General features: G+C 55.9%; 4 protein-coding genes across 8 annotated transcripts in view; 1 reads left to right on the top strand and 3 right to left on the bottom strand.

The window, feature by feature from the left end:
* CBL (Cbl proto-oncogene) overlaps positions 1–7,804 on the bottom strand; it is a 46,753-nt gene extending 38,949 nt beyond the window's left edge. For all 3 annotated transcript variants that reach the window (XM_075172931.1, XM_075172932.1, XM_075172933.1), the window contains exon 1: positions 7,590–7,804. In XM_075172931.1, coding sequence (XP_075029032.1) covers positions 7,590–7,736 — 147 coding nt within the window. In that variant the 5' untranslated portion in view covers positions 7,737–7,804. The remainder of the gene's footprint in view (positions 1–7,589) is intronic.
* A 3,522-nt stretch (positions 7,805–11,326) lies between these two features.
* On the top strand, positions 11,327–14,043 carry DRC12 (dynein regulatory complex subunit 12 homolog). Its single transcript, XM_075172663.1, has 7 exons — positions 11,327–11,393; positions 11,931–12,014; positions 12,119–12,184; positions 12,562–12,609; positions 13,259–13,351; positions 13,714–13,861; positions 13,920–14,043. The coding sequence occupies exons 1-7, from the start codon at positions 11,327–11,329 to the stop codon at positions 14,041–14,043; spliced, it is 630 nt and encodes a 209-aa protein (XP_075028764.1).
* A 2-nt stretch (positions 14,044–14,045) lies between these two features.
* Positions 14,046–17,559, bottom strand: NHERF4 (NHERF family PDZ scaffold protein 4). Its single transcript, XM_075172928.1, has 8 exons — positions 17,176–17,559; positions 16,772–16,983; positions 16,429–16,615; positions 16,205–16,341; positions 15,925–16,129; positions 15,540–15,736; positions 15,194–15,364; positions 14,046–14,940 (listed from the first exon to the last, which is right to left on the bottom strand). The coding sequence occupies exons 1-8, from the start codon at positions 17,546–17,548 to the stop codon at positions 14,896–14,898; spliced, it is 1,527 nt and encodes a 508-aa protein (XP_075029029.1). The 5' UTR covers positions 17,549–17,559; the 3' UTR covers positions 14,046–14,895.
* A 1,176-nt stretch (positions 17,560–18,735) lies between these two features.
* On the bottom strand, positions 18,736–27,046 carry NLRX1 (NLR family member X1). Of its 3 annotated transcripts, none has more exons than XM_075172924.1 (10): positions 26,721–27,046; positions 25,661–25,787; positions 24,345–24,472; positions 24,066–24,126; positions 23,553–23,650; positions 22,735–23,351; positions 20,853–22,267; positions 19,936–20,022; positions 19,574–19,825; positions 18,736–19,431 (listed from the first exon to the last, which is right to left on the bottom strand). In XM_075172924.1, exons 3-10 carry the CDS (start codon positions 24,463–24,465, stop codon positions 19,113–19,115), a joined length of 2,970 nt encoding a protein of 989 aa, XP_075029025.1. In that variant the 5' UTR covers positions 24,466–24,472; positions 25,661–25,787; positions 26,721–27,046; the 3' UTR covers positions 18,736–19,112. The 3 variants fall into 3 exon arrangements, with proteins under 3 accessions (XP_075029025.1, XP_075029024.1, XP_075029023.1); XM_075172923.1 differs by lacking the exon at positions 26,721–27,046 and adding an exon at positions 26,354–26,524; XM_075172922.1 differs by lacking the exons at positions 25,661–25,787; positions 26,721–27,046 and adding an exon at positions 26,354–26,524.
* Between the last annotated feature and the right edge of the window lie 289 nt (positions 27,047–27,335).

Here is a 27,335-nt window from a genome sequence, read left to right as displayed (position 1 = left end):
ACCGCATTTTCAAAAACGAAATTCAAGAAAATTCAATATGGAGTTTGTAAATGGCAAGGATGTAACTTACCACATACGTGTCTAGTACTTCCTGCCACATTTCAGACTCTGAACATGCCCATAGGCAGAACTTTACCTGTCTAGCTGCCCTGATTTTGGCTGCAAAAGTGACTTTTCACATCGACCCATATATTTGGAACAAATATGCCCACAGAGGAAGTTCCACTGCTACAGATACCACTGATCCCTGTAAGTGTTCCCAGGCTGAAAGTGTTTTGAAGGCAACAGTGCTAGAAGAATCTCCTTTTCCTCCTCCTTGAATATATACAAGGACTAAGAGGAACAATAGCTTTTATAGATAATGACGACCATCGGGAAAGAATGAATGCAAGAAATTTTTCTGTGCAAGAATGAGAAACAAGCTATAGCATAATAGATATGGTAAGAGAAGTCTGGATAAAAGTTTAGCTCACAAGAACTTGTGTCCCTAGTTATGCATCAACTTTGCTTCTAACTTCTGTTAGATGAATCTCAGAGCAAAACTAGATTCTTCACAATAATTTCTCTGGGTTTGTTTTCTTTTTTTTTTTTTTAATAACAACACATCCACAGTGATACTAGTAATCAGATTAAAGGATTATTAGATTACCTCAACCTGTCTTCCGCTTGACATACAACTAAACATCTCATTTTTCTTCCTTCCAAACCACATGTTCTCTATTTATTTTTTTTAGCAGCAAGATCACATATTCTTAAAGTTAAGAATTTGAATCTATCAACCCAAATTTTTGCCATCTACAGTGAATTTATTGGATCATCGATAAAATAATTTTAGGCACTTAGTAACTTATGTAGTTAAGGCACAAGTAACAAGTAGAATATTCCTATTCAGAACTCACAAGCAATACAATTGTTATACCTATACACAAACAAATCAGGATGCAAGCTGAACTTAATATAGGTCTTTAACATACAAGAACGTAGAGCTTATGTGCCAAAAGCTCATGATAATAAGTTTATGTGACAGGGGAGGATAAAGGAAGCCACTTCACTACCTACCATAGCCAAAATTTTCCATTATCTAGACTGAGAGAATGATAGGGAGAGATAATGGCAAAGCAACAATTTGAAAAATCAGTGGTGCGCTTTCAGTTATAAAAAGGGCTGAAACTCTAGAGTTGAAAGGCCAGTATCAGATAAAGTTAAAAGCTAAGAACCAGCAGCTGGTATAGTCTCACTGGCTAACAGCTTCTGGCTTCTGATTTACATCAAACCTGAGAGGAAGGCCAATACAAAACGTAGAAACTGTTTCCTAAAGTTCTTCACTACAATGAATGTTATCTGACTGCTTAACACCAAGCACCTGAATGAGCTCTAAACTAATGACACTGCCAGGTATAAGGGTATTACAGGTATCAAATAATGTAGCGCTGCAGAATGCAAAGCTTAAGGGAAGTGGATAGGAAAATGTAAAAGAACAATCTAACATCATTTCCACAGAATCTTGTGAAACCTTTAAGAGGAATTGACTAGTTCCCTACAACACATACTTAAACACCTACTTCCCTTAAACACTTAAATGCTGATGGTAAACAAAGTAATTTATTCTGAAGCAGTGCTTTAGCATTTAACTTTGCCATTCAGGGTATATGCAAAAAGCAACCTTGTCGAGTTAAGTGACATCTCCAATTATATCTGACTTACAGTAGTGCCTCTAATAAGAGCTGACTGAGAAAGACTCAATTTCAGTGAAGAGAAAGGCACCCAGTGTATCAAAACTCAAACAGAAAAATCTGACTGCCATTAAAAGAATTACATGCCTAAAAAAGCCTCTGCAAGAATATATGGGAAAAAACTACCAAAATTTTCCTTGCATTTTAAAGAGGCTGTCAAGGACTAGGAAGTCTAGATAAGGAGATGGACAGTCAGACAATTGACTTATCCAATTGATTCTGATGCCTCAACTGCTGCTTCCTTGGAGCCTGTGAACATTGTACAATGAACCATATCCACGAAATGAGTCAACACATTTGTTCCCTGAATAAAACTAGTTTCACTATGCAGCATAAATAGGTTCTACATATGCTCCTCAGACACAGCTGAACTATGCTATGGATAGCAAAATCTTTTCTTCAACAGAAATTGTTTATTACACAGTAGGTTTAAAACCTTAATAAAATCACAGTCAGCTCTTATGAGGAAGCCACATAAAGCAAGCATACAAGTCAGAGTATGCACTTCTCTCAGTCATCTGTAATAGAAAACAGTTGGGTTGTTACCCCTTGAAAATATCCAACTATAGAAGAAGCAGATCTACTTGTGTTTCAGTAATGTAACAAACTTCAATAACAATTAGAAAAATTACCCCACAGCAGAAGCAAGTTCTGCAAACCACTGATAGCCTCTATAAAACGTTTCCCAAGAAGTGATTTATAAAGATATCTCAAATAGTTAACAGAAAGGCCAAAACTGCTGTAATTTTATTATCAAATGAGCTTCTTTATTTACTAAGTAGACCATAATTAGCTAAGGTAAGCATTTAAACAAAGCTACATAACTAGGAACTGCTGCCTCTTGAGCAAACTTGGTCGTTTTGTAGCACAGCAGCAACAAAACCAGTTGCATTTTGCTTGTTTCTCTACGTGCGCACTTGCAGCATCGTGACAACGTCAAAAGGAATGTTCCCAGCCCTGGGAACAGCCGCCCCTCAGCGAGCTACCCTGCCTTCCACAGGAACCAGTAATGTGGAAGGAGATTGAGCAAAAAGCAGCAAATATTTTCGATTAGGTGTGATGGCAACAAACAAAAGTAATCCATGTTTTTAAACTCCCATCCAAACTCACCCAAGTTTGCCTGGCTTATGCTTTGTTCTCTCAGGAACAAACCTTTTACGGAGACATTTTTGGGTTTTTAGAAATACCAATAAAGCATTTCAAGCTTAGCACAAAGATTTTAAGATGTTGACCTGTGAAGAACCCTAGAATTGGCTTCATCAATTTTCATTTTCCAAACTCAACAGGAGAAAATAATCAAAAAACAGTCTCCCCCCTCAGTTTTGAAGAAAGAATCTGTTTACCTACTTATTCGAGGAAAAAAAATCTCATAGATTTTCTAGGCCTGGAACTGAGTCTTTCCCCTCAAGATTCTGCAGCTTGCCTTGATTGATCTCTGGATTGAGAATATTTCTCTTCAGCACTGCTTCATTAGACTTGCACAAAGAAAGGAACTGGATAACTAGTCTAGGAAAGCAGTGACACTATATACAGAGCACTGTCACAGACACAATGTAGAGATAACCATAAGCTTTAAATACTGCAGTCAGGTTACATAGTTGGGTTAGGTACATGTTAGTAGAAGCAATGAAGAAGCATTCAGGAAAAATGAGATACCTAAGCAAACGCACTCATTAACAATACACAGTATTTGTTAGGAAGGGCAGAGAGTGCTGCTTAACAGAGGACACAAACCGGTACAAATTGTGGCCCCTCAAGGCAGACTCACCAGCTGCCACACTAGGAGGCTGTTTCCTCCAACACACCCTGAATCCCCCTCTCTCAGCTTCCTGTCTACCCATCCCATCCTCTTGGTTCATTACTTCCCCATTTTGCTCATCCCCAGCCCTACCCACAAAAAAGCTAGCGCCAGCCTGTTTGCTGCAGCCATTGATACGGTACCCCATTTCTTGTTCCGGGAGAAAGCCCCCAGACAGACAGACAGACACCACTACCTGCTACCACCACCTATCCTACCCTCAGACGGGGGCCAGTGTCACGGAGTTCCAGGCCTGACAAGCCCCCAAGCACTACTGTGCCAGATAACAGTTTTTCCCTTCCAGCTCAAACCCCTTCATTGCAGTTCTGAAAAGTCATAGTTCCTTCCTTTAAGAGCTAAATAGCTAACTTCTTTATTGAAATCCCATCTCATTTCATCTTAAGCCAACAGCAAAAGAAAACCTACTCAAACTTCTCTTATCTCCTGCTGAATTTGTATTTGTCCTCTCTTCTACTTACAATGAAGGTGACCTACAGTGGCATTTCTCTGTATCAGTTTTAGAAACTGAATGGTATCGGTACACTGTTTAGAGCTTTATCTCAAAGCTTGTCTTCCTCCTCCATGTCTTGCTACATGTACTCTACCATTCTTCTGCTACATCCCTTATACCTCATCCCGAGTAGTTCGTCACTACACCACCTATTCTTCAAATACCATCCACAGCAATGAACTCAAGTGGTCTGCATTACCTGCTGCCCAGATCACATTTGCCAGAACTGATTTGTAATCTCATCCTTTTTTGCAAAAAATACAAATTGTTTTCACCAGCCAATACATCACATGTTTTCTTATACTAAGCACTGCTTTATTCGCTAAAGACAGTGATAAGATGAGCAAGCATGATAGAAACAAATCAACAGCAGTTCCTCCCACTTGAACCAATCTGTACACTTTACCAGGTTCAAGACACTGCAAGGAAATTACTATGTTGCTTACTGTGCTATTCATCACTGCAAGCTTGCAGGCTCACAAGACATCTGACAACACATTCAGCTTCCAAGGACACATTTAACCGCTATTCTGTAGATAAACGTCACCTAATTCAGCTGAAGGTGAACATCCTGCTGCACGGTGATGAAAAGGGCTGGTTTATGTCCATACTATATGTGACCACATGCAACTGTAGGGGAAACGGTTACTACTGACAAAAATTAGAACTTCAAGCAAAAGAATCTGAAAGACAGGAATACATCAGGCAACTTATGGAGAATGTTATAGGGAAAATATTTGGGCAAGAATCAACTTGTATAGGAAATTCATCAGTCACATTGAAAACAGAGATGCACGAATGCTTTGACAACACCAGCTAATTATGCAGACTAACGAATCAGGTTGTGAAGGTACTGTACGCACACAGATAGAGCACACATTTCTGAAAGGCAAACACGTCATCTATTAAACATGCACACAAGTATTTTTTTTATTTGCACCTGTAATTTCATTTACTTGGCCCAGAAAACTAACCCATTTTCAACACCTCCCATTCACTTAGCCTTTCTCACCACTAGTTTCACGAGCACTGTGTTTCCCTGGCAATTTGCTACACTACTAAAAAGATTTTTAATTCAGATGTGTTCTCATAAGTGTGCGTAAGTACAACTAAAGTCTAACTGAAATCTGAAAGGCTTTTCACAGCCAAATCTTCCCTCCTGTATAAATCAGACTGAACAACTAACTCTTTAAGACTTTAAAAATTAAGCCTACGTCTAAGAGCTTTCGGATGCTGCCTACAAGCAAAATTGTGAAGTCAGTGCATGTTTAAAAGAGGTTACTTTAACTTGTGACAAATACAACAGTAGCCTTGGCTTTTCTGTCAATGATATCATGGTGGAGAGGGTATACAGCCAAAGACTGGCTATGCAGATCTGAAGCTATGAAAGTATCCCCCCCAAAAAAACCATCCCACTGCAATTCAAAATACCAAAGAAATAAAAGTTTTTTTTCCAAGGTGAACCTTCTCCTTTGAACAGACCAGGTTATGAGGTCAAACACAGGCTGACATTCACATCTATATCACATGCACAAGAATGAAGACATGCACTCTTACAAGCTGTATCTGCGAGTTAAACTTACTTCTAAAAGGATCACGTTTCCGTGCTCAAACTACCTTTCCCACATTAGCACTTATGCTTGCCCTCAATGTTTCTAAGAGAGCCACTGGCACTTCTCAAAAGACTTTTTTCTTTAACCAATCTCTCCCTGTAGAAGGTGATCAAAGCTCATCACAGGCACAACAAGGCACAACTATAAACCATGTCTTTTGTTGAGCCAGCCAACACAAAGTGATTTCTTGGCATGAACATAATTTAATATGTCTTTTAAAAAGTCATCTACTCTACCTGCTTTAGCATTTACTGCAGGAGATTCAGACACTGCATGCACAAACAATGCAGGGAAAAGCGAAAGAAAAGTTGAAATACATAAGCCTGCAGGGCAATGGGTGAGGTATGCCCATCAACCCTGCTTGCTCTGCTCCCAGAGGGGAAGAAGGTGGTGAGGTGACACTTCCCAAGCACTGCAGGCAACTTTGATGATGCTCTTACTTTGCACTACTTTTAGGGCCCTGAACCCAGCATTATAAAATGCACTGCACATTTTAGACTCCAACATGTCAAGCCTAGCCTCGATTCTCAGAGCTGAACAATAATAAGATCAGAAGATCAATCAAAATCCCAGGAAAAATATTAGAAGATCTTTATTTTATGCCCACTTCTGGATGCTTATGCTTACTTACTGGGTCATTCTATAAATAATGCTGGCATCCACTAACAACTCACCAGAATTTCTTAAAATAATGGATTTACCAACACACCTACCCAGGCTAGTAAATCAATTGCCATACCCCATCACACCATCAGGCCACAAGGTTTGGTGTCCTGCTCCCGGCAATAGCCATTTCCTGGCATTTTAAAAGGTGGAGGAGGGGAGAGTCTTAATGACCCCGGAGTGCAGTGCCCCACATAAAGGCATGGGACTGGAAGGTGGCCTTTCCAATTCCCGCACCACAGTTTAACATTAGAGTTCATATTGCTTATCTTTGTGTAACTACATGCATTGATTACGGAGTACTTTATTCAGACTTTTATGGTTTTTACCAGGCTCCTAGTTTTAAGGAAAAGGCTTTGGGCTGAGCTCAGTAACATGTCCCTATTCATTCAGAAAAGAATAATCTTAACTGCCACAAAGCAGATGCTCAGCCTCATCATCCAGTACCCACATACCAGGCTCACCTTCAGCCGAGCAAATCCTAACTTCCTCCCTCGTGCAGTTATACACAGGTAGGACCTACTGCTGACACCACCAGGACGCACCTGCAGCTCCCCACCAGGCCCTACCCATACCCAGCCTCTCCCCCCACCAGCGCCCACCCCAGCGTCTACAAGAATACAACGGTACAAATCCCAGATCCTCTTGAGCAGGTCTGCATCCTCCACCCAAAATCTTCCCCTCTTTCTCCAACCTGTTCCCCCCACAGCCCTGCATGCAGCTCCTCCCTTGCAGAGCTGCTGTTCTCCCTCCACAGCTTCCAATCTTCGCATCCCACTCCCATCCTGCCTCTGGCCTCTCCTCCAACGCACACCTCTCCACCAGCTCCCACATCCTCCCCCTCAAAGCGTTGCACCCTATCCTGTGCCCATACAGCTCTCGCCCCCCACCCAACCATTTCACCCCAGCCCCACCCCGAGCCATACAGCTCTCTCTCCCCCAGCCAACCCTGCAAAACCCTGCGGCTCCAGGCTTACCCTACACCACAGAGCCCTCTCCACCCCCAGAGCCACCCCACCGCCCCAAACTCTTCAGCCCAGCCCTATCCCAACCCCGCACAGCCCTATCTGCCCTATCCCTCCCTGCTCTACCCCAACACCCCCCCCACCTCCCCAAGTGCTTCAGCCTAGCTCCCCCCCGCCCCCCCACAGCCCCTCCACCGAGCGCCAGCACGAAGTCCTTTGCCCCAGCCCTGCCTCAACCCACAGGGCCCGCTTCCGCCCCAGCCCGACCCCCCGGAGCCACCCTACAGCCCTCCCCGCCGGGCCCACCTTGTCCATGAGCTTCCAGCACTTCTCCACCATCTTCTTGTCCACGGCGCCGGGCTGGTGCGGGCCGAGGTGGTGGTGGTGCGGCTGGAAGGCGTCCTTCATGAGCCCGATCAGCCCGCCGGGGCCCTTCTTCAGCGGCGCCGACATGAGGGCGGCGCGGGGGCGGGGGGGGCGGCCGCGAGCGCGCCCACAGCCGCGCCCGGCCCGTCACCCCCGTCCGGCACCGGGCCGCAGGCCTGCAGGGCAACCGGGCGTGGGGGCGCTCCCGCGGGCCGGGCCGGGCCGGGCCGGGCCGGGCCGGGCCGGGCCGGGCCGGGCCGGGCAGGCGGCAGCAGCGGCGGCAGCAGCAGCAGCGGGAGCCGCGGGCGGTGGCGGCAGCAGCGGCGGGGGCGCCCGGCTCTAGCGTCGCTCCGCCCTCCACCCCGTCCACGCCGCGCGCCGATTGGTGGGCCGCCCCCCCAAGCGCTCCCGGGACCGCCTCCTCCGCCGGGGAGGGGCCGGCGCCGATTGGCCGGCGCCCGCGCCCGAGGGTAGAGGGGCGAGGGGCGGCACGTCCTCGAGGCCCCGCCCCGCCGCCGCGGGGCAGGCGCACGGCGGCGGTGAGGGCGGCGCAGCGGCCATGTTTGGTGAGGTCGGGCAGGGCGCGGGCCGGGCCGGGCCGGGGCGGGGCGGGGCGGGGTGGGGTCGCCATGGGAACGGCGAGGGCCGTGCCCGGCGCCCGGGCCGCGCTGCCCCGGTCCCGCCGCTCCCGGGGCGCGGAGTGCGGAGGGACAGACTCGAGTCCGAGCCCGGGCTCGGGGGCGGTTCGCCCGCGGTTCCCTTCCCCCGGCCCGCTGCGCGGCAGGCTGCGCCGGTTTCGGAGGTTGCAAAACAGGATGGTTTCCCCTTTCCAGCAGCCGAGTTCCCTTTTCTTCGAATGGCCGACGTCCAGCCCGAAAACGGGGAAGCGGCCCCAGGAACCGCGCTGCGCCCCTGCCGCGTGGCCTCTGCCCCCGCCCGTCCCCCGCGGCAGCTGGCGCTAGCGGGCCCCGCCGCCCTCCGCACCGGGTTGGGAAAGCGTCCTCGCCCTGAAAGGCTTCAGTCGCCCCGGCCGTGGGAAACCAGAAGCCGGCCCCCAGCCTTGCTCGGGCCGCGGCGCCGCGCCGTCGGCGGGCAGCGGGCGGGAAGGGGGCTGAGCCCGCCCTGGGGCGGGGACAGCACCCCAAACGTGAGCCGTCGGCAGCAAGGCTGCCAACCGCCGCTGCAGAGAAACCGACCCCAACCCACCCCGGTGTGACCGGGACCGCACCCCCGAGGGTGCTGCGCGGGATGCCGAATGGAGGATGCGGGATGGAGGGTGCGGGATGCAGCAGCGCCCCGGGCACTGGCCCTGGCTGCGGGAGCACGGCCTTCTCCCGCGGCACAGCTCCCCTGCGCTGCTGGGGCTACGCTCAGCGGCGAACGCCGGCCAGGAGCAAAGCCAGCCGCAGGGAGCTGAACCAACACCTCCTTCGCGGGGATAGAAATGGGAACAGCTAGTAGCACTCTGCTGTAGTTGGAAGGCACCTGGCTGCTGTCGGTGTCTTTGAGGCGTTTCTCTCTGCAAAAGCAGGGCTGCTATCCCCGTTACCTGCAGCCCGGCTCCAACACGTCCCGGGGGCAGGAGCATGCACAGAACGAGGCGGGGTGAGAGCAGACAGAAGAACAGGGAGAGAAAAGGAGACCAGGGAGCAGGTCAATCTTTTGACAGAGCTGACAACACCAAACCTTCAGAAATTACAACATGGGCTCGAAAGTAAATTCAGTTCTGTTTCTTCACTGCCTTCAGATCCTCTTTTCACCCTCCTTTCCCAGGCAGAAGAACACTTCCTTTGCAAAAAAACAGCTGAGGGTGGTACAGCACAGTATCAGTCTCACAGCACAGGCTTCAGGGAGGAAAGACGACAAAACAAAACAGCAAATGCCGCAATTTGGCGAGCCTCACTTTGGGGACCATGAGCACCCAGAGACTGGACTCAGGCCTGGAGGTTGGACAGCACAGCCTCAGCCTCTGGGGAGCTGGGGTCCACACTGGAGATGAACCCCATGACAGAGCTCACCCCTTTGCTTCCCCTGCGGCACCCATGCACCCACTCTTGCATGGGAGCCGGGACCCGTGGGGTGCAAAGCAGCACAGAAAAGCCACTGCCCTGGCACACCATCTGCCACAGGAGGGATGTGCCAAGCTCTGCTGCTGCTGCTCAGTCCCTGCCAGCCCGGGGCATGGCCACAGGGCTCTGTGCGCAGGCTGTGGTGCTGCCGACTGGGAGGCTGTGCATGCAGTCCTTCTCCTCCCATCCTTGACCTGGCTGCATGTGCACGTCAAAGCACTGCACTGACCCACACCACCCTAGCTCCAGCACTGCTTTCTTCCACAAGTCTCTGCCCAGGACCAGGGCTGTCTGTTGGCTGATGGCTCGTGATGAGTTCCTGCGTAGCACACGGCTTGCTGACCTGTGGCATCAGATGAGCAGGCCAACGGGAAGCAGCATGCAGCACTAGATATAGCAAGGGAGCCCTGTGTAGATTGGTTGTAAAACACCCTCTCTTGATTTTACTGCCTTTGGTAAAGCTTGGTAAATATTTCTTGGACAGGCAGCTCCTTGTCTGGCTTTAATTACCTGGGCAAATTTTCCTAAGGATTATATTGACCTCAAATATGTCAACATTTATTGAGGCTGTGTTCCTGAGGCTTTTCCCATTAGATGCTAATGGATTCTGGCTAATAGTCAAGCCGGATTGACCACCGGAGGGTGCCCTGGCCAGCTCCAGGATACCACAAGTACCTGGGGAGAGGGCTGTGGAGGGTTACACCAGCTTTGTGGAGCCAAATAGAAAAATCACCATGGCCCCAATCCAAAAGATCAGGGAACATGCTTGAGCAATTGCATTCCTAACTATCTGCTTCTCTGGGCATGATTCACTCCAAGTCACGGCTGTATTTACGTGTGAGACCAAGCAAAGGTTGCTTTCTCTTGGGACTGTTCCCTCCCTGTAGGAAAGACGAGTCCAGCACCCCTCTGCAGGGCTTCCATTTGCTTCTGTCCCTCGGGCCCTTGCCAAGGCCAGAGCCATGCTCAGCACAGCAGTCACTCGCCACTGCTGCGCCAGAAAGCCACGTCATGCTGGTTATTTTGAAATCGCTTCCCTCCAGCCTGGCGGCAGTGCCTCTGGGTGCCTGAGTGCCTCTGGCCACCCGCGTGCATCTTGTGTGTGGTTGTGGGTCAGAGCAGTGTCTAGGTGCCTTGCTGGTCATGCCAGCCAAGGCTGGGCATAAGCATGTGTGCCCCTTCTTTTCTGTGCCCCACATGCCTGCCAGCCCGCTGCCAAGCCCACACATGCACTGACGCCCCTCTGATTGCTCAGCTCTGTGTGGCTGGGCAGTGGTTTCAGACGCGTGTGCATGGGTGTGCACAAGGTGCACGCCAGTTTCTGTGCCTGCACGTCTGCGCAGGGGAATGGCCACCACTGTCGTCTCTGGCCCAGGCCCAGCTCCCCTGGCTCTCCACACCCAGCCTGCCGCCCTGCCAGCTCCTCCAACAGGACCACGTGTCCCTGCCAGGCATCCCTGGGTTGCCCTGGCAGTGGATGTCCCTGCAGCCTCCCCACGGACCAGCTTCCTGCTCCCGCTGCCTGCCTGGCTCCTGCTGCCTTGCCCACACAAAGAGTGCATGATCACCAGTTGCCCAGAGGGAGCACTGGTATCAGTTTGCAGGAGGATGCCTCTGAAGAGCAAAGGGAAAGGGAGAAAAGGAGTGAAGCAGCAGCAGAAGAGAAACATAGCAGGTGAGTCTGGGGTCTTGTCTCTCTCCAGCCAGCAGGAATGTGCCTCTCCTGTCCCTCCCCTGCTGCTTCCTGGCTCCAGCAAGGGCAGGCATTGTGGGGGCTGCTGGAAGCGGGAGCTGGGAGCACCAGGGCAAAGGATCGTACCGGGGCCCCATGGGACAGCCTGACTGCAGCTCTTGCATCTCCCCTGGCCCTGCTCACCCTGTGCCAGGGCAGCAGCACAGTTACACCTAATAAGATACAGGAGGCAGAAAGATCAGAGCCCTGCCCGAAGCAGTCTGCACCGCACTGCACCCTCCGGCCCAGCAGGATCCAGGGGGAGCTCAAAGAGAGCGGCTCTGCTAGGCCCCAGCCTCTCCTACATGCCTCTGAAAGTGGAAACATGCACCAGACTGGAAGAGCGTCTGTGGTGAAGTTTTGGAAAGGGTCCCCAAGCCTCTATGCACCGCATCTTCACTGCAGAATCCCAGCCCTCAGTCCCAAATGAGAGTGCATCTCTCTAGGGCAAACGCTTCAGGTTCACTCTGTGTTTGACAGGTGTTTGCACAAATACTGCCCTGGTGCTGGTGTTTGAGCCGGAGGTGTGTCCCAGGCAAGATTTCCTGGGGCAAACATCCCAAGGCAGGCTTCCTCTGGGCCATTTGACAGCCCTTGGTGTCCTTGGGCCAAGGCCCTTTAAAGAGCTGCTCTTGACTCTGTCCCTTCCTTTTTCCCTTTGGCTGCAGAAAGCCAAGCTGAAGAGAAGTACAGGAAAGCAGCACTGGAGGTTGACATGCCAAAAGAGCATCTGGGTAAGGTTGGGAAGACCAGGGGCTGGGGCAAGCAACGGATGTCCGCTGCCCTGCATGTACTTCCTAGGGACTAGCCCTTCTCAGCGGCAAGTCACGCCGGAGGATGGCAAATGACCTCCCTTGCATGTGGGCTCCAGACACAGGGGCTGGCTGTGCTGTACCAAGAGTCCCTGGTGTGCAGCAAAGCAGCTGCTTACAGAGGCCGGCAGTGCTGCAGAGATGGCAGAGAAAAAGAGGAGCAATGCAGAAAGCAGATGGGAGGTGGTAGGAAAGGTGCAGTGGGGCACCCCCCTGGAAATGCTTTCCCAGCACGGCACTGGGCTGAAACAAAAGGGGAGATTTCTTGGTATGAATCATAGAATCATGGAATCATTTAGGTTGGGCGCTGGAGCAGACACAGGAAGACAAGAAAGACATTCATAAAGGTGAGGGCAGAGGTGGGAGAGGGCAGTGGGACAGATGCAGGGACCCCACACCCTGGTGCTGCTGGATGAGGCCAGCCAAGCTTACCCCACCTGTCCCTTCGGCCTTGACCGTTCAGCCCCAAACCAGCCTGCTGTTGGCTAGCCCTACTCCCTCTCATGCTGTCAGCATGCGAAGGCTCTGGACATGGACTCATTGCACCCCAGATGCCTGTACTCAGCATAGGCAGAGGAGACCACAGAGGCAGAGACTTCCCTGCCTGCAAAAGTCATTGCCTCGCCATTTCCATTAGTGCTCAAGAAGGGGCTGATTTTAGCAGAGGTAAAACCTCAGCTAGAGGTTTGTGGTCTTTGCCACATGCAAAATTACGTGCTCATTTTCACTCTCCCACGCTCAATAGAGAGGTAAAACTTTCCCTCCAGGGCTCCCTTCTGTCCCCCCGTCCCGCCGGCATTGTCACAGCCCTGCCAGGCAGGGACAGGGTACACACACGGCTGCTTCTGATGCGTCACCCTGCAAGGGGAGCCCTCAGGTCAGGCCTTGCTGGAGCCCCTGCCTGGTCACAGGTACTGGGATCCGAGCACAAGGACTGCCTGTTTGTCTCTCCTATCGTCACCACGTTTGTTCCCTTCTCCCCTCCCTGACTCCCAGAAATGACCTGGCAATACCAGGAGCTGCAGAAGCAGACAGCAGCCCACAGCCAGCGCTTGGAGGCGAAAGTGAAGAGTGTGCAGGAGCAGCTCGGTATGGCCCCCTGGCATGCCTGCCCCTCGCTGGTGGGTGAGGATGGGGTTCGCTCCAGGGCAGCAAAGTGCACTTGGGGGGAGCGAGGGGAGATGGTAGTCATTTCACTCTGTGCTGTCAGCATGGCAGCAGCTGAAGGCAAAGCCTGACCCAATGCATCCCCGACCTTGGGAGACGCTGACTGCAAAGGGGATGCTGTGATCCCACCCCTGTCCCAGAGCCCTCTGTCACCCTGGGGATGAAGGGGATTGGGCAGGGCTGTGCCGCACACTGCCCGTGCTCTCCCGTGCACTGGTCACGCAGTGCCAGTCTCCTGTGCTCATGTGCTCAGTATCCCCTGCCTCTGTCCCCACACACCACAGCCACTAGGCTCCAGGAGAGCCAGCAGACCCAGGAGACTGCCACCCAGGCAGTAGCAGAGAGGGACAGGACCATTGCCCAGCTGCAGGGCAGGCTCGATGCCATGGAGAGGGAGTATGAGAAGATCCTCCACATGAGTGGAGGCTGTGGGTGGCTCCCCTGGCAGCACGGTCCTGCCTCCTCATGGTCCTCTTTCCCACCGGGGTAGCCTGGACCTTGTGCTGGCCAAGATGGCAGAGGCCAGCCAGCACTGGGAAGAGGTAGGAAGAACCATCGCCGTGGAGCACAAGGAGTGCCTACAGGAGTTCGGCCTCAACCCCCTGGAGATATAGTGCCCTGGGGACCCCCGGGACAGGACAGACTCTCAGCCCCTACCTCCCTATCAGCACACTTAGAGAGCTTCCCACATCCACTGCCCAACACCCCAGCTGCCCCGGGCTAGGTAAGAGAAGATGGGTCCTGTCTGGCCCTGGGATGCACTGCTGAGTCACAGTCCTCTCCATAACATTACCCACATGAACAGCAGTGTGGATTTGTCCTTTAATCACACGCCAAATAGGTGATGCAGTAACAGTGCTGTGATGGGGGGCAGACACTCACTGCCCACAGGTTCACAGGGAGGATGAGAGGAGGAGCACAAGAGACATATCCATGCAGGTGCAGACCTGAGCAACAGGCTGAGAGGTGGGGGGTTCCTCCAGCACCCCGTCAGGCTCCGCTGCTCCCTTTCCCCTTCACACAGCGGCCCAAAGGCCAGCCCTGGGCTGAGCCAAGCCTCAGGCTCCCCAGCTCCCTGGGTCATGGTGTGGAGGGCAGTGCCTCGGCTCTCCTGGGAGCTCCCAGAGCCTGGAGCTGGGCAAGGGCTTCAGCGCAATGTCCCCAGATACCCTTGGAGGCAGCTGGGCAGGCAAAGACACAGGTCTGTCTTCAGGTTACAAGAAGCCACCACCATGGTTAATAAAATCTTGGAGCCAGCCTCAGTCAGTGGAGATGAGTCTCTGGGAGGTGTGATGCTGCGAGCCCCATTGCAGGCACGGAGACACAGCAGCTGTGCATGCAATGGCCATGCTGAGCAGCGCTGTGCTCTCCGGGGAGCTGGGCAAGGGGCATCGATGGGCTGGACACGGCCTGGGTCGAGGTGCTGTGTGGGGGAGCCTGGCCGGAGGCAGGGTGCGCCTGGGCCACTACAACGCCTGGTGCAGCCTCCTCTGCTCCTCCCGGCGTGGGCTCTGCGGGGACACCATGGGGGCATTGTGGGCAGTGCACATCCACCCACCCCACCACACTCCACCCTTGCCCCATGGGCAGGTTGGAGGGGTCTTTCTGCCTGGCCCCTGTGGCCAGGGAACCATGCAGCCCCCTCCTGCCAGAGTCACAGGTGCCAGGGAAATATTAGGACAGGCAGGGCTGGAGGATGCCAGGACTCAGAGCAGTGCCGGGCTGTGAGCAGCACTGCCGCGCGGGCCTGGAAAGAGAGGTTACCTGTGTGATCCCTATATTGTTGGCAGCAGCCACCAGCCAGGAGCCAGGTCCCTTTGGTCCCACCTCAACATGACAGAGTCCAGGGGAGCCACTGGGAGAGGGCAGGGAGGGCGTGCGGGAGCCTGAGGCAGGGTCACTGTCCTCAAAGAACAACAGAGGGGACAGCCCGATCTGGAAGAACAGAAGAAGGATAGCCATACAGCTCCTGGTTCTCCAGCAAGCCAGGTCCCCTAGAAAGGACCTCACTGCACAGGCCTGGGGGCAAGACACCCATCCCCCATCATCCAGCCTCACAGCACCCCAGGGCTCCCCAGGGGGTGGACCACGCTGGGTCCCCAAAACCTACCGACTGGTAGAACTCATCACCAGCAGGGTCAATGACCAGCAGTGTCACCTGGTCATCATGGGCACGGATCCTGAGCACTGTCTGCTGGTGGTCCAGCCCCTCGATGCTTTCACCGTTCACAGCCAGGAGACGGTCCCCTTCCTTCATCCCTGCCTGCTCAGCCGGCAGCCCCGCATCCACGTCCCACAGGAACTGGCCTGCCACAGCGGGACAGAGGGAGGGTGGGGAGATGCTCACAGAGGCATTCAGCCAGAGGGGAACTGGCACCGCTGACCCCTGTGTGCAGGTGGGGACAGGGTCCTGCTGTGGGCACAAGGCTTGCAGCTATTCCCGACCCGCAGACGTGCCTTGCTCAGGTACAGACTGCCCCCCCCAGCCCCTTCACCTCTGGCCCCTGAGCTGCAGTCATCCTCTTTAAGCAGAAACCCGTAGCCAGCCGGACCCTTCAGCATGTGCAGCTCCCGGACCTTGAAGGGGAGCCAGGAGGTGTCCGCCAAGGCGGCTGTGACCCGCAGGCCCCGCAGGCGGTAAAACTCCTCCACGGCACTGGACGCCACCAGCAGTGTCACCTTGCTGCCGCTCTGCTTAAGCTGGGTGGGAAATGCAGGGTGCTCAGTGACATTGCCAGCTCCGATCCCCCACCCACCTGTGCCGGGAGCACGCACCTTTCGGGTGAGCTGCGCGTGCGAGTAGCTCCTCACACTGTCCCCGTTCAGCTCCAGGAGCCAGGAGCCTGGTGGCACCCCTGCTCTCTCTGCTGGCCCGTCCTGACGCACCGACAGCTGGAAGGTGCCCTTCACGCCTGCAGGGTGGAGAAGAGGCAGTCTGGGGCAAGTGGGGCACTGCATCGAGGAGGCTTGCGGCACTGGCATCCCACTGCTTACTTTACCTTCCGGACCCGACACATTGAAGCCAAAACCACTTTTGTCCCGCATGATGTGGCAGAGGCGTGGGCGGACGTCTGCCGGCAGCATCTGGGACAGGTCCCTGCCCAGGGCTTTGGCTGCTTCATAGGAGTCACCGTCCAGCACCGCCAGTAGGACCTGGTTCCCACTGGCCTTGATCTTCTGCACCACCTGGAAGGACCCAGGCTGTGAACCCTGGGCAGTGTGCCCCTCCAACCACAGCCTGTGGAATCCGGGCCCCAGAGGGTAGTGGGGTCCTGCATCCTCTGTGCCCCCGGCCGGGGATGATCTGGGCGTTCCCACAACCCCAGGGTGCGCCCAGCTTACCCTGCAGTGGTCCATGTGGTCCACGAAGTGGCCATTAACCTGGAGGAGCCGGTCCCCATCCTGCAGCCCCCTGCGCTGGGCCAGCCCCCCCAGCTCGATCTGCCGGATGACGTGGCCCTGGCAGCCCAGCTCCTCGTGGAGGCAGAAGCCGAAGGTCTCTGCACTGCCCTTGCTCAGGAGGTAGAAGCGGGGCTCCCCCATGCCCTCGCCATCTGCGTGGGGGCACAGCCCATGAGCAGGGCCCTGCAGGGATCCTGACACAGGTTCTCTACCCCATCCCCGCTGCCTTGCTTGTTCACCTCCCCACAGATCCCCGGCGTGAGAGAGCCCAGGACCCCAGCGATGTCCAGCTGCCAGAACCCCGTGCTGACACAGGGATGCCCTGGGGAGATGAGGGTATTTACCCATGTCCTCAGCCAGTGACAAGGCAGGGTTGTCGATCCCATCTTTAGGGTTAAATTCAAATTTTCTGAAATGATAAAGGGCAGGAGAGGCCACATTCGTGCAGCAGCATGGCCTTCCCCCCACCCTCCTCAGCCCTTTTGTGGGGAGCCCCGTTCCTCCTCCCAGAAAGGGCCAGCTGGGGCCACAGCTCCAGTGCCTCCTCTTCCTTGGGGAAAGCCAGGAGGGGATGCCTCTCTTGGACTGTGCCCCACAACTCTCCTGAGATAACAACTCCGGGAAGACCTCCCTGGGGCTGGCAGCTGGGATTGGCAGCCATGACCCACACTGCCTCAGCTGAGGCTGTGCCCCAGCACAGCCCGGTTGTGGGGCCATGAGTCCCAGGAAGCCCCTGGCCAGTGGGAGCTCAGCACTTACATGATGGACTTCTTGTCACCCTCGAACCCTGCAGAGGGAGAGGAGAGGTCAGGGCTGGGAGCAGACTCCATGCTCTTGAGCAACTCAGGGCTTGTCCATTCACAGGCTGAGCATGCCATGCCAGGTGAGGTGGGTTTGCCGAGTCCACGCAGCTCCCCTGGCACCTCTGCCCTCCAGCTACAGCCCACGCCGGGGCACAGCTCAGCCCTTGGCCCCGCCACCAGTGTCCTCTTGCATTTCAAAGCAGCAGGACACCTGCTGCTTGGGTCCAATGGGCACCCACTGCCCAGCCCAGAGGAGTCCTGCAGCACTAGGGCCAAAGTAGGGCCAGGTGGCGGTATGCAGATGGTGGTTAGTCCTGGGGGTTTACAGGTCTTTTGAGTGAGGGATAAGAAGAGTCACCAGGGCCCCAGAGAGCTGGCTGGAGCCAGGAGATGGAGACAGAGGCCTTCCCCTGCGCACCTCCCCATAAAACCCCTCCCCACCTCTTCCAGCACAAGGACCCCCAAACCCAAGGAGAAGATTCCTGCCAAGCACCCCCACAATGTCCATCTGCATTTTCCTGGATGCCTCTAGCTCCTTTCCATGGCCTGCCTGGGCTCTGACACTGCCTTGCTCTGTAAGCAAGCAGGGGCTGGAGACATGCGCGTGGGGAAGGGTCTCCACAGGACAAAGCCCACTGCCCTGGCACATACCTTTCTTTTGCTTCATCGCTGCAGGGATCGCGAGAGGGAGCAAGGTACAGGGTGAAGTGGCAGGGAAGCCAGTGTCCCCGCCTCTTCCAAGATGCTCCAAGTTTAATGGTTAAACAGCCCCGACATCTCCTCTGCCCTCCCAGCTCCGAGGCACTGCCAGCCCTCGCCCAGCAGAGCTGGGTGCAGGGACCAGCACCCTGGGACACCCAGCTGGGGAACAGACCCTGATGTCCCAGCTTTCAGCTGCTCCCAAGGGCAGCCCATAGTGGGGAAGACTGACTGGTTTGGCATGGGCTGGAGCAGAAGTGGGCTGCCCCATCCTAGCCCCATGAGATGGGGAAGGGTCAGAGTCCTCCACACCAACTGCTGGAGGGACAGCTGCACCAGCGCCTCTGCATTCCTCCCCCAGGAAGGGCCTGGAGAGGAGATCGAGTCTTGGCACTTATGTGCTTCAGTGGAAACAAAGAGTACACTTTAATGCTACCAAAGGTTTCACAAGCAAGCCTGAGTACTGCCCCTCTGCCACTGCTGTGGCTCGTGGCTGGGCCAGCAGTGGCTGGGGTGCAGGGGCCGGGTCTCTACAAGCCCAGAAGAGCAAGTCCCATTTGCTCCTAGCCTGGTCTCTGTACAGTTCTCCCACACTTCAGCCTTGCCTGCAAATGAGGGCTGAGCCCCACATACCCAGCACCTCTGACAGCCTTGGCAGCACCTGACCACTAGGCATCTCCACGCAGATAAGGGCACAGGGGATGTGCTGCCGGGGCAAACTCCAGTGTTTCCTCCCCAGTAGCACTGCTCCCTCCCTGGCCGGGTGAATGGACAGCAGGTTAGAGCGTCCCGTGCTGCAGTTTTCCCAGCATCTTCTTGACTTCGCTCTCAACTCGTAGGAACTTGGCTTTTCTCCAGGGGTTGGCAGTCTGTCTCCGGCTGCTCTCCAGGTCCTGCAGGATGAGGGCAAGGTGCTGCCGAACCCGCTCGCGGTCCCAGAAAGGCAGGTTCCTCTGCACCACGTTCAGGATGTTGGACCAGTACTCGGAGACATCAGTGCCTGCTGTAAGGAAGACCAGCGCTCTGACGCCGTCCCGGTCCATGCGCAGGCTGTGAAGTGCCCGCTTGCCGTCCTCGCTGATGTCGTTGAAGTACAGACTGCGGGTTGAGAGAAAAGGAACTGTGAGGGCTGGGGGTAGGATGCAGAGGCAGAGAGGGACTCCCCGCTCGCTGCCACAGAGAGGGACGTTGGGTCGGAGGCATCGCTTGCAAGAGGGAAGAGATGGGGCAGTGAACTCACTGCACTTTGTCCAGTGTGACGTGCTTTTTGGCCACCTCCACCACGTGCAGGGCAGCTGTGTCCGTCAGGGAGTTGTAGCCCAGGTTGAGCTCCTGGAGGTGCTGGTTCTTGGCCAGGTGCTGAGCAATGACTTCAGTGCCCCGGTCCCCCAGTGCAGTGTGCAGCAGGGACAAATAGGTCAGTGAGCAGTTGCCTGCCAGCGCCTCAGCCAGGTATTGTGCCCCCTGCTCGCCCACGGGGTTATTTGCCAGCCTGTAGACACAGGAGTTCAGGGCAATGCCAAGGCTGGGCAGGGGGCCCAGGACCAGGACACATGGTGGGCAGCAGAGCCAGTTTCGTGCAAGGACAGAGGCAGTACTCACCGCAGGTTGCTCACCACACACTTGTCATGCAGGAGCAGGTCGCGGATTTCCTTGCAGGCATCAGATCCCAGGCTGTTGAGCTGCAGACTGATGCAGAGCGAGACATCGGGGTGGCAGAACTGAAGTGGCTGTTACCTAGGGGGCTGGCAACCCTGCTCTCTCCATTTTCCCCGGCCCTCCCCATCACCATCCTACCTGGGCTCCCCAGACAAGGCCACGCAAGGCTTCCTCTCCAAAAGGAAGCACACTGAAACTGCACCAGAGCTTGGGTAGCACCACCCAGCAGAGCCAGTGCCAGTAAGAGCAAAGGAAGGGAAGGGGGTGCAGAGTCCGCAGGGGGTGGGTGAAGGTCTGAGGAGGGATCAGGATCCTACCAAGCCTCCTGAGCCCCGCCATACAGCCGAGTCCATTTCTGCTGAGCACGGCTCGCCACCCCCTGGGCGACAGGAAGACTGCAGTTCCACAGATGGACTGGAACGGAACCCATTCCTTTGGCCAGCCCAGACTCCCACCCTTGGGCTGCGTATCTCCTGCCCAGGGTTAGTAGTAGCAGAGCTAGCTATACGGGGATGCTGGCTGGCTGCGGGGGGGGCAAGCAATGGGAGGGACCTGGGTCTACCAGGGGAGCTGGCAGCCCAACCTGTGGTACCAGATGCAGAGAGCTGCCCAAGGAGTCCTACGGAAGGTTGTGTTGGGACTGCAAATCCCAGCATGCAGTGCTCTAGCAAGGCTGCTCAAGCAGTGTTGCATGTTGGAAGCTGTAGTCCCCTAAGTCTGCACTGAGGATAAATAAGGGCGTGCATGCCCTTCCCTGCCTTTGCCATGCTCAGGCTCCTAGTGTATCCCTGTGATGGGCAGAGGTGAGGGAGAGCCCAATTTTTGAGCACTGCCCAAGGGCAGAAGAAGGTGATACTCACTGGAGAGCTTTGCATCGCAGCAGGACAGGGAAGAGGATCCTCAAGCTGCTCGTGTCAAGGTTGCAGGAGGTCAGGTTCAGCTCCTCCACTTCGTGGCACGTGGTGCCCATGACAGACGCCAGGACAGAGCACTTGAGAGGAGTCATCTTGACGGATGAGAGGTTGACAGTCCGGAGCGAGCGGATGGCCTCAGCTGTGAAGCGCTCGTTCTGGAACTCATGCAGGAAGAAGAGGTAGTCCATCAGCTCGGAGGGGGGCAGCCCCTTGCGGCTGTTCCTGATGACCGTCTTCTTCATGGCCTTGGCGATCTCAAAGGCTGCCAGGTTCTTGATGGAGCAGCCCAGCTGCTCCAGTATGGCGCGGTTACGGCGGGACAATATCCCACCCATGAAGATGGGGAAGAGCTCAAAGACCTCATCATCAGGGGCCTCATCAGGGTGGCGCATGGGGCCTTCCACGCCCAGGATGCTGGAATTGATCTGGTCCAAGACATCATCGTTGTAGTAGTCCTCCTCTTTGAACAGCTCCTCTGCCATGGTGTGTGCAATAGCATCCCGGTCCTTACCACTCAGCCGGGAGAAGTAGCGAGGGAAAATTTTTAGCAGGTTGAAGAGCACTGGCAGGAAGCGCAAGGGCAGCACCTTGGAGATGATACTCAGAACGACAGCAACATCTTCGCTCACCTTCCCAATAACCTCTGACAGCTCCTTCCCCACTCTCTGTGCCAGGGTCTTCTTCTCACCCAGCACCACATACAGGGCTGCCAGGTACTCCTGCATAGCAGGGATGGTGAAGACAAAAGTGTGCTCTTTGCCCGGCTGCACACATGGAGTGAGGAAGAAGCGGAAGACATCGCTGCGGAAGACCTCCAGGAGGTTGAGCTCGCTTTCAGTCTTCATCTCCACCTCAAAGCACTGCTGCAGGTCGTCCTCTGAGAAGCAAGTCTTACGGGACATCACCCCTTCATAGGCCAGCTTGCCCACCGTCTTGGCCACATACTTCATCATGGAGATGTTGGTGGGGTCAGTGCTGTCCAGCACCTCCCCGCTGAAGTTGAGCCTTAGGAAGCTGGTGTAGATGCCAGTCAGGGTCTGGCTAGGAGGCACTGTCCTGGTGAAGTAGAGGAAGTGCAGAGTGGTGCACACCAGCCAGCAGTAAGAGGGCAGGAAGCAGGCAGCGGCTATTTGGTTGTGGCGCTCCAAGTTCCTCGACAACATCTCAACCAAGTTTTCCTGCTCGCCTGAGCTGCTACCCACACTGTCCTCTCCACTGCAGCCAGGCTGACTGAGACGCATCTGGAAGTACAGCTTCTGCAGGTTGGTGTCAGAGAAGCCACAGATCTCAGCGTAGCGGCCCACGTACTTGCCGGGGATCCGGCGCACTGCCGATGGGCGCATGGTGACAATGATGCTGGCCTGGAAGCAGAGGGCTGGGTGAGTTTGGAGGTGCTCCCTCTGTGGCTTTGATCTAAGCTCAGCAGAGTCCCAAGTGCATAACCCACGTATAGGTGCACAAGGATCACACCACCCAGGGGCTGGGGTTCAAGAAGTTGCTGCCCAAAGGGCATTGGTTCAAATCTGGCCCAGGCAGAGGGGACAGAAGAGCTTTCCCCATCCCCTACTAAACATATATTGAGTCTGGAAGACCACAGCCCAGCAGACTGCCTTCTTTGCCTTACCAGGCCTCCCAAAAGACCCCACAGAGACAAACCAGTAACAGTGACATGAGGCCACCTTGGTGAGTCCCTCCAGGAATGGAGGCTGCCTGTTCGCTCACAGCCAAGCTGGACTACAAGCAATTAGCAAAACGGCCATGCCTGCAATGCCCCAGGGCTCACTCCCAGCCTTTCTCCAGCACGAAGGAGCTGGAGGGAGACACTGACCTCTGGCAGGAGATACTTTCGCAGCAGGTTGACCACGATGGCAGAGGGAGGCACAGGCTCATTGGGGTCACAGCACAGCTCTGTACCAGCCAGCCGGAAGTCCAAGTTGAGGCGCTCCAGGCCATTGAGGATGAAAAGCACCCTGAGGTTGGAAGTACCCAGCATTGGCACCACGTCCCGGAGGTGCTGGTACTTCTTGGTTATGAGGCGCCGCAGGGAGATGGAGGCATGACTATGGGACAGGTCCTCGCAGGAGAAGGGGATGACCAGCTCAAAGCGGGGAAGGCGACCATGGCACCAGTCCACCACCATCTTCTTGATGAGGGTGCTCTTCCCCGTGCCCACGGTGCCGTACAGCACCACATTCTTCACTTGCCGCCCACAGGCATCCACATCGAAAAGGTTCTGGAGGCTGATAACCTGGCTGCAGGGCTGCTGGAGCTGGTTCTGGATGGTTAGGTCAGGTGAGGGCTTCAGGATCTCCTCCAGGGAGCTCTCCCGGATCACTGGGTCCACATGGACTGCGTCCAGCGAGAAGGAAGGGCCGAACTGCCTCTCTTCATTGGGCTGGTGGCTGAACCATGCAGACAGGCTCTTCTGGTGCTTCTTGATGGCATCTGGGAAGAGGAAGGTGCTTGACAAGACAAGGGTTTCTCACTGGCAGGGGACTGGGGAAGTTGCCTGCCCCAAGCCACTGCAGAGAGGTGGCTGCAGAGAGGAGGACAGAACCCTAACCCTTACACTGCCCAGGCCAGCAGCTGCCCCCAACCCGCTGTGTAGGATCCTCCATCCTCTTCAGCGCAGGGCTGCAAGCTTACCAGAAGAGGCCAGGTTCCTCAGCTGAGACAAGCCGTGGCGAGAGGAGCTGGGCTGGACAGAGTGCTCCTGGGACCCTCCCTGGTAGCGAACACAGCCCCTGCAAGAGGAAGGAGAGTGTCATAAGGAGGGCAGCTCCAAGCCCTGCCAGGGGCAGGGTGGGCAGATCACAAGTGAGTGGCATGGGAAGTGCTGAGTAGAGCTAGCTCACCCCTTCCTTCCCCTGCACCAAGGGAGAGCGCAGGGCTGGGGCAAGGGCATGGCTGGGAACTGAAGGCAGGTCAGCAAGCCATGCGCTGTGCATCCCCACAGCAAACCTGTGGCAAGGCAGAGGAGTTGGGCTGAATTCAGAGCAGGCAGGGAGTTGGGTCTGGGTTGTTTTCTAGGTGGGGGCAAAGCAGCATCTCTGCCCGCAGAGCCCCGATGGTCCCAAGGCAGCCAGCTCAGCCACCCAGGTCCCGTGGCGAACAGCCACAGGGCAGAATGGGCCTGGCCCCAGCTGTGTGGCACTGTACCTGAGGAGGGAGATGCTGTTTGCGCGAAGGATCTTCCTGAGGAAGTAGCTGCCTGTAGCATCTGGGGGGGAAGAACAATGCACATGGTTAGGGATGGCCTTTTCCAGCCCAGAAGAGCTAACACCACCAAGCTCACTGGCTTCACGTCTTGCTGGGGTGACCCACAGACTGCGCAGGCTCTGCTGTGCAGCTGGGGAGGGATGTCCACCAGGGACAGGGCTTCCCTGGGGGCAGGACAGATTCAGTGTCACAGTCCCACAGGCACAGAGCCCAGCTCACCTGGCACTGAAGCAGCACACAGATACACACGCCGGGTCCCCCTGCTCCCTGGTAGGGATCGATGCAGCTGCGTCCAGCTGCCCCAGGGCAGGCAGCTCTGGCATTGCATGGCCCGCAACATCCTCTGCCTGAAAGAGAGGGGACAGCCCATGAGGCCGTCTGGGTGCCTGGACCTGCCCCAGCCCAGCTTTGCAGCCTGAGGCTGTACCTACTCCCAGCCCAGCCCAGGGATGCCTGGATCAGGAACGACCTGCTCCCACATCTGACCCCACAAACCCACCGGCCATGGGGAGCAGCAGTGGGCTGGCCAGTAGGGTGGCTGGAGCAGAGCTGAGCTTGCAGAAGCACGTCCCGCCTCAGACTCCCCATCCAGCATCCTTCATAGCCCTACCTGGGCATCGCTGGTAGGGTTGCAGCTAAGAGGGCAGCAAAGCAGGGACTAAGGAGGTATTCACCCTGCCAGGCAAGCCTGCCTGCCCCTCAGACTCACTCCCACCCCCCACGGCCTCAGTTGGCACCAGCCACCTAATTCACTGGGGCGCAAGGGGCAGGGAACTATCTCCTCCCTATTAGCAGCCGAGAGTCACTAACCTAGGCTTGGCTGTAACAGTACAGCTATAAAAACTATCATAACAGAGAGAACAAAAGTGCTGGGGAGTGGGCAGGCTTCCTCCTCCCAGGCTTGAGGCCTTGACATTTTAAAGCTTTATATTAGAACAATCCAACTGCCTGCCCCAAACTGCCATGAAATCCTGTAAAACCAGGAGCTGGGGCTGGGAGAGAGGAGACAGCAGGGAGGGGCTTAGGAAGGGGAGAAAATAAAGATGATCCCATAGCCACATGCACGGTGGCTTCCCCAGTCTAGCACTGGCGTGCCCTGGGGCTGTCCCGTAGTGGCTGGCCCTGCTGAGCGGTGCTGTCCCCCGGAGGGCAGCCCTTGCCATGTCCTTGGCAGCCGCTGAGCCCTCTCGCTGGGCCTGCCAGGCCAAGGCAGCTGCAGCACACAGGGTTGCTGAGCACAACCTCCTCCCATTTAAAGCAGCTGGGGAGGCTGCAGCCAGCAGTAGCCGGGGCACAGGCTGGCAGGGGGCTGAGGGGGCTCAGCTGGTCCCTCAGGGCTGCACCAGGTCCAGCCCAGCACAGGGTGATTTTTCCCAGGAAAAACACCCCTCTCCAGAGGTAGGCGAGGGGCTCAGCAGCTCTGGGGTGCTCGGGCAGCTGTCCTGCATGGGCCCAGCTCCGTGGGGCAGAGCAGAATGGGGTCGGCAGCTCTGCTAACCAGGGATGTGGCGCAGCAGTGCCCTGCCCAGCCTCACTTGCCGCAATATGGTCCAGTCCGGCAGAACCAGCTGTGCCGGCACTGACTCAGGCTCCCACCCCAGCTCAGCAGGGTGATCCTTCAGGAACACAGGTTGCGCTCACAGCCCCCAACATCCTGAGAAACTGAGGCACAGGGGCGGGAAGGTAAGCAAACCCCAGCAGATAAGAAGGGACAGCGTGCAAATCTCTCTGCATTTGCCCTCCCCCAGGAGAGGACGAGCAGGGCAACGGCTTGCTCACACCTCCCATAGCCAAGGCTTTTTGTAGTCCCTCGTCATGTTATCCAGATGGAGAAACTGAGGCACAGGGCCACCCCTGTGCAGCAGTGCAGCTGACCTTGAACCTGCGTGTCCTGGCCTTGAGGCCTTTGCAGCAAGCGAACCCCAATGTGTCCCATGCCCGGCTCCCGGCCCCTTCCCTGCATGCTCTGCCACCCAGGGCATGCTGCTGAGCAGAGGGTCCCACGCCGCCCGTCTGCTGCAGTCCCCCTTCAGGGACCCCTGCTGCATGCCTGGCCCACATGCCCTAACTCTATGGTTTCCGCAGCCTCCCGCCTCCCTGCTTCCTGTCCAGAGGGACACGGTAGCCAGCCGAGGCCCTGGCAGTGCGGGGACCTGGAGCCCAGGGCAATGGCGAGGCTGACGTTGAGCGAGGCGAGAGCGACGCCACGCCGAAAGCGACAGGGTTACCTCCAGCAGGACTCCTTGACAGAGAGGCTGAGCCCACGGCTCCCTGTGCTCATGCTGCCAGGTGCTGAGCCCGTGGGGCCCGTTGAGGAGAGCCCAGCTGCTCAGCTGCCTCCTTCTATCCCTGTACCGGGAAGAAGCTCCTCTCCGGAGGCGGCTGTTTTGCAGCTGTAACTTCCTGCAACGCCATCCCGTCCTGTCCCGCCCTGCGCACAGGGGCTGCCAGCTCCGCCGGGCAGGGTGAGGAGATTGCCCACTGCCCCACTTTGGGGATGTGGCAGAGGGGCCAGCAGAAACAATGGCAAAGAAAAACACCTGTACCCCAAACACAGGGGGACACAGAGTATGGGCAGGGGTCCTGCGGTCTTACCAGCAGTGCTGCAAGAGGAGGTTTTCTCCGGACACATCTGGTGGCTCTGCATCCCCAGCTGGTGCCCGGCTGTGCAACAGGAGCCCGCAAGGAAAAGTCCCACTCTGGAGTGAAATCCCCCTGTGCTCAGCTGCCGCCGTCCCACACAGAGCGCGGTGCAGCGAGCGGGACAACAGCAGCCCCGCAGGGGAAAGAGCCCAGAGGAAGCTGTGCTGGCAGGGCAGCCCAGCACCGCCTGGTTTTGCCTGGTGGTGTAACACACATGCACGGACAGGCACGCACGCACACATATATATACCTACGCTCTCGCTGCTTGAAGATCTGCTCTGGCAACCCAGTAAGGTGGTGCTGAGACCAGAGCCAGCGGTGTGTGCAGGCTGTGTGCAGTCTGCTCTGTCCCTAGGCGCTGTGCCAGGAAGCACCAGTCCACTCCAGCCAGACACAGGCAGTGCCGAGCCAGGGGTGCTAGGGCCGAGGGTTCACAGCCAGGTAACCCCAGAGGCCACGCTCACACCCGAGTCCTGCACAGAGCCCACACGGACATGCACATCCCTGCACGCCTTTGCAGACACTCGGCACCTGTCCCCAGCAATGTGTGCAGCCACCCACCCGCGT

This window comes from Calonectris borealis, chromosome 24, assembly GCF_964195595.1.
Source record: "Calonectris borealis chromosome 24, bCalBor7.hap1.2, whole genome shotgun sequence".
Classification (NCBI taxonomy): Eukaryota; Metazoa; Chordata; class Aves; order Procellariiformes; family Procellariidae; genus Calonectris; species Calonectris borealis.
This window is presented reverse-complemented; position numbering and strand designations above follow the sequence as displayed.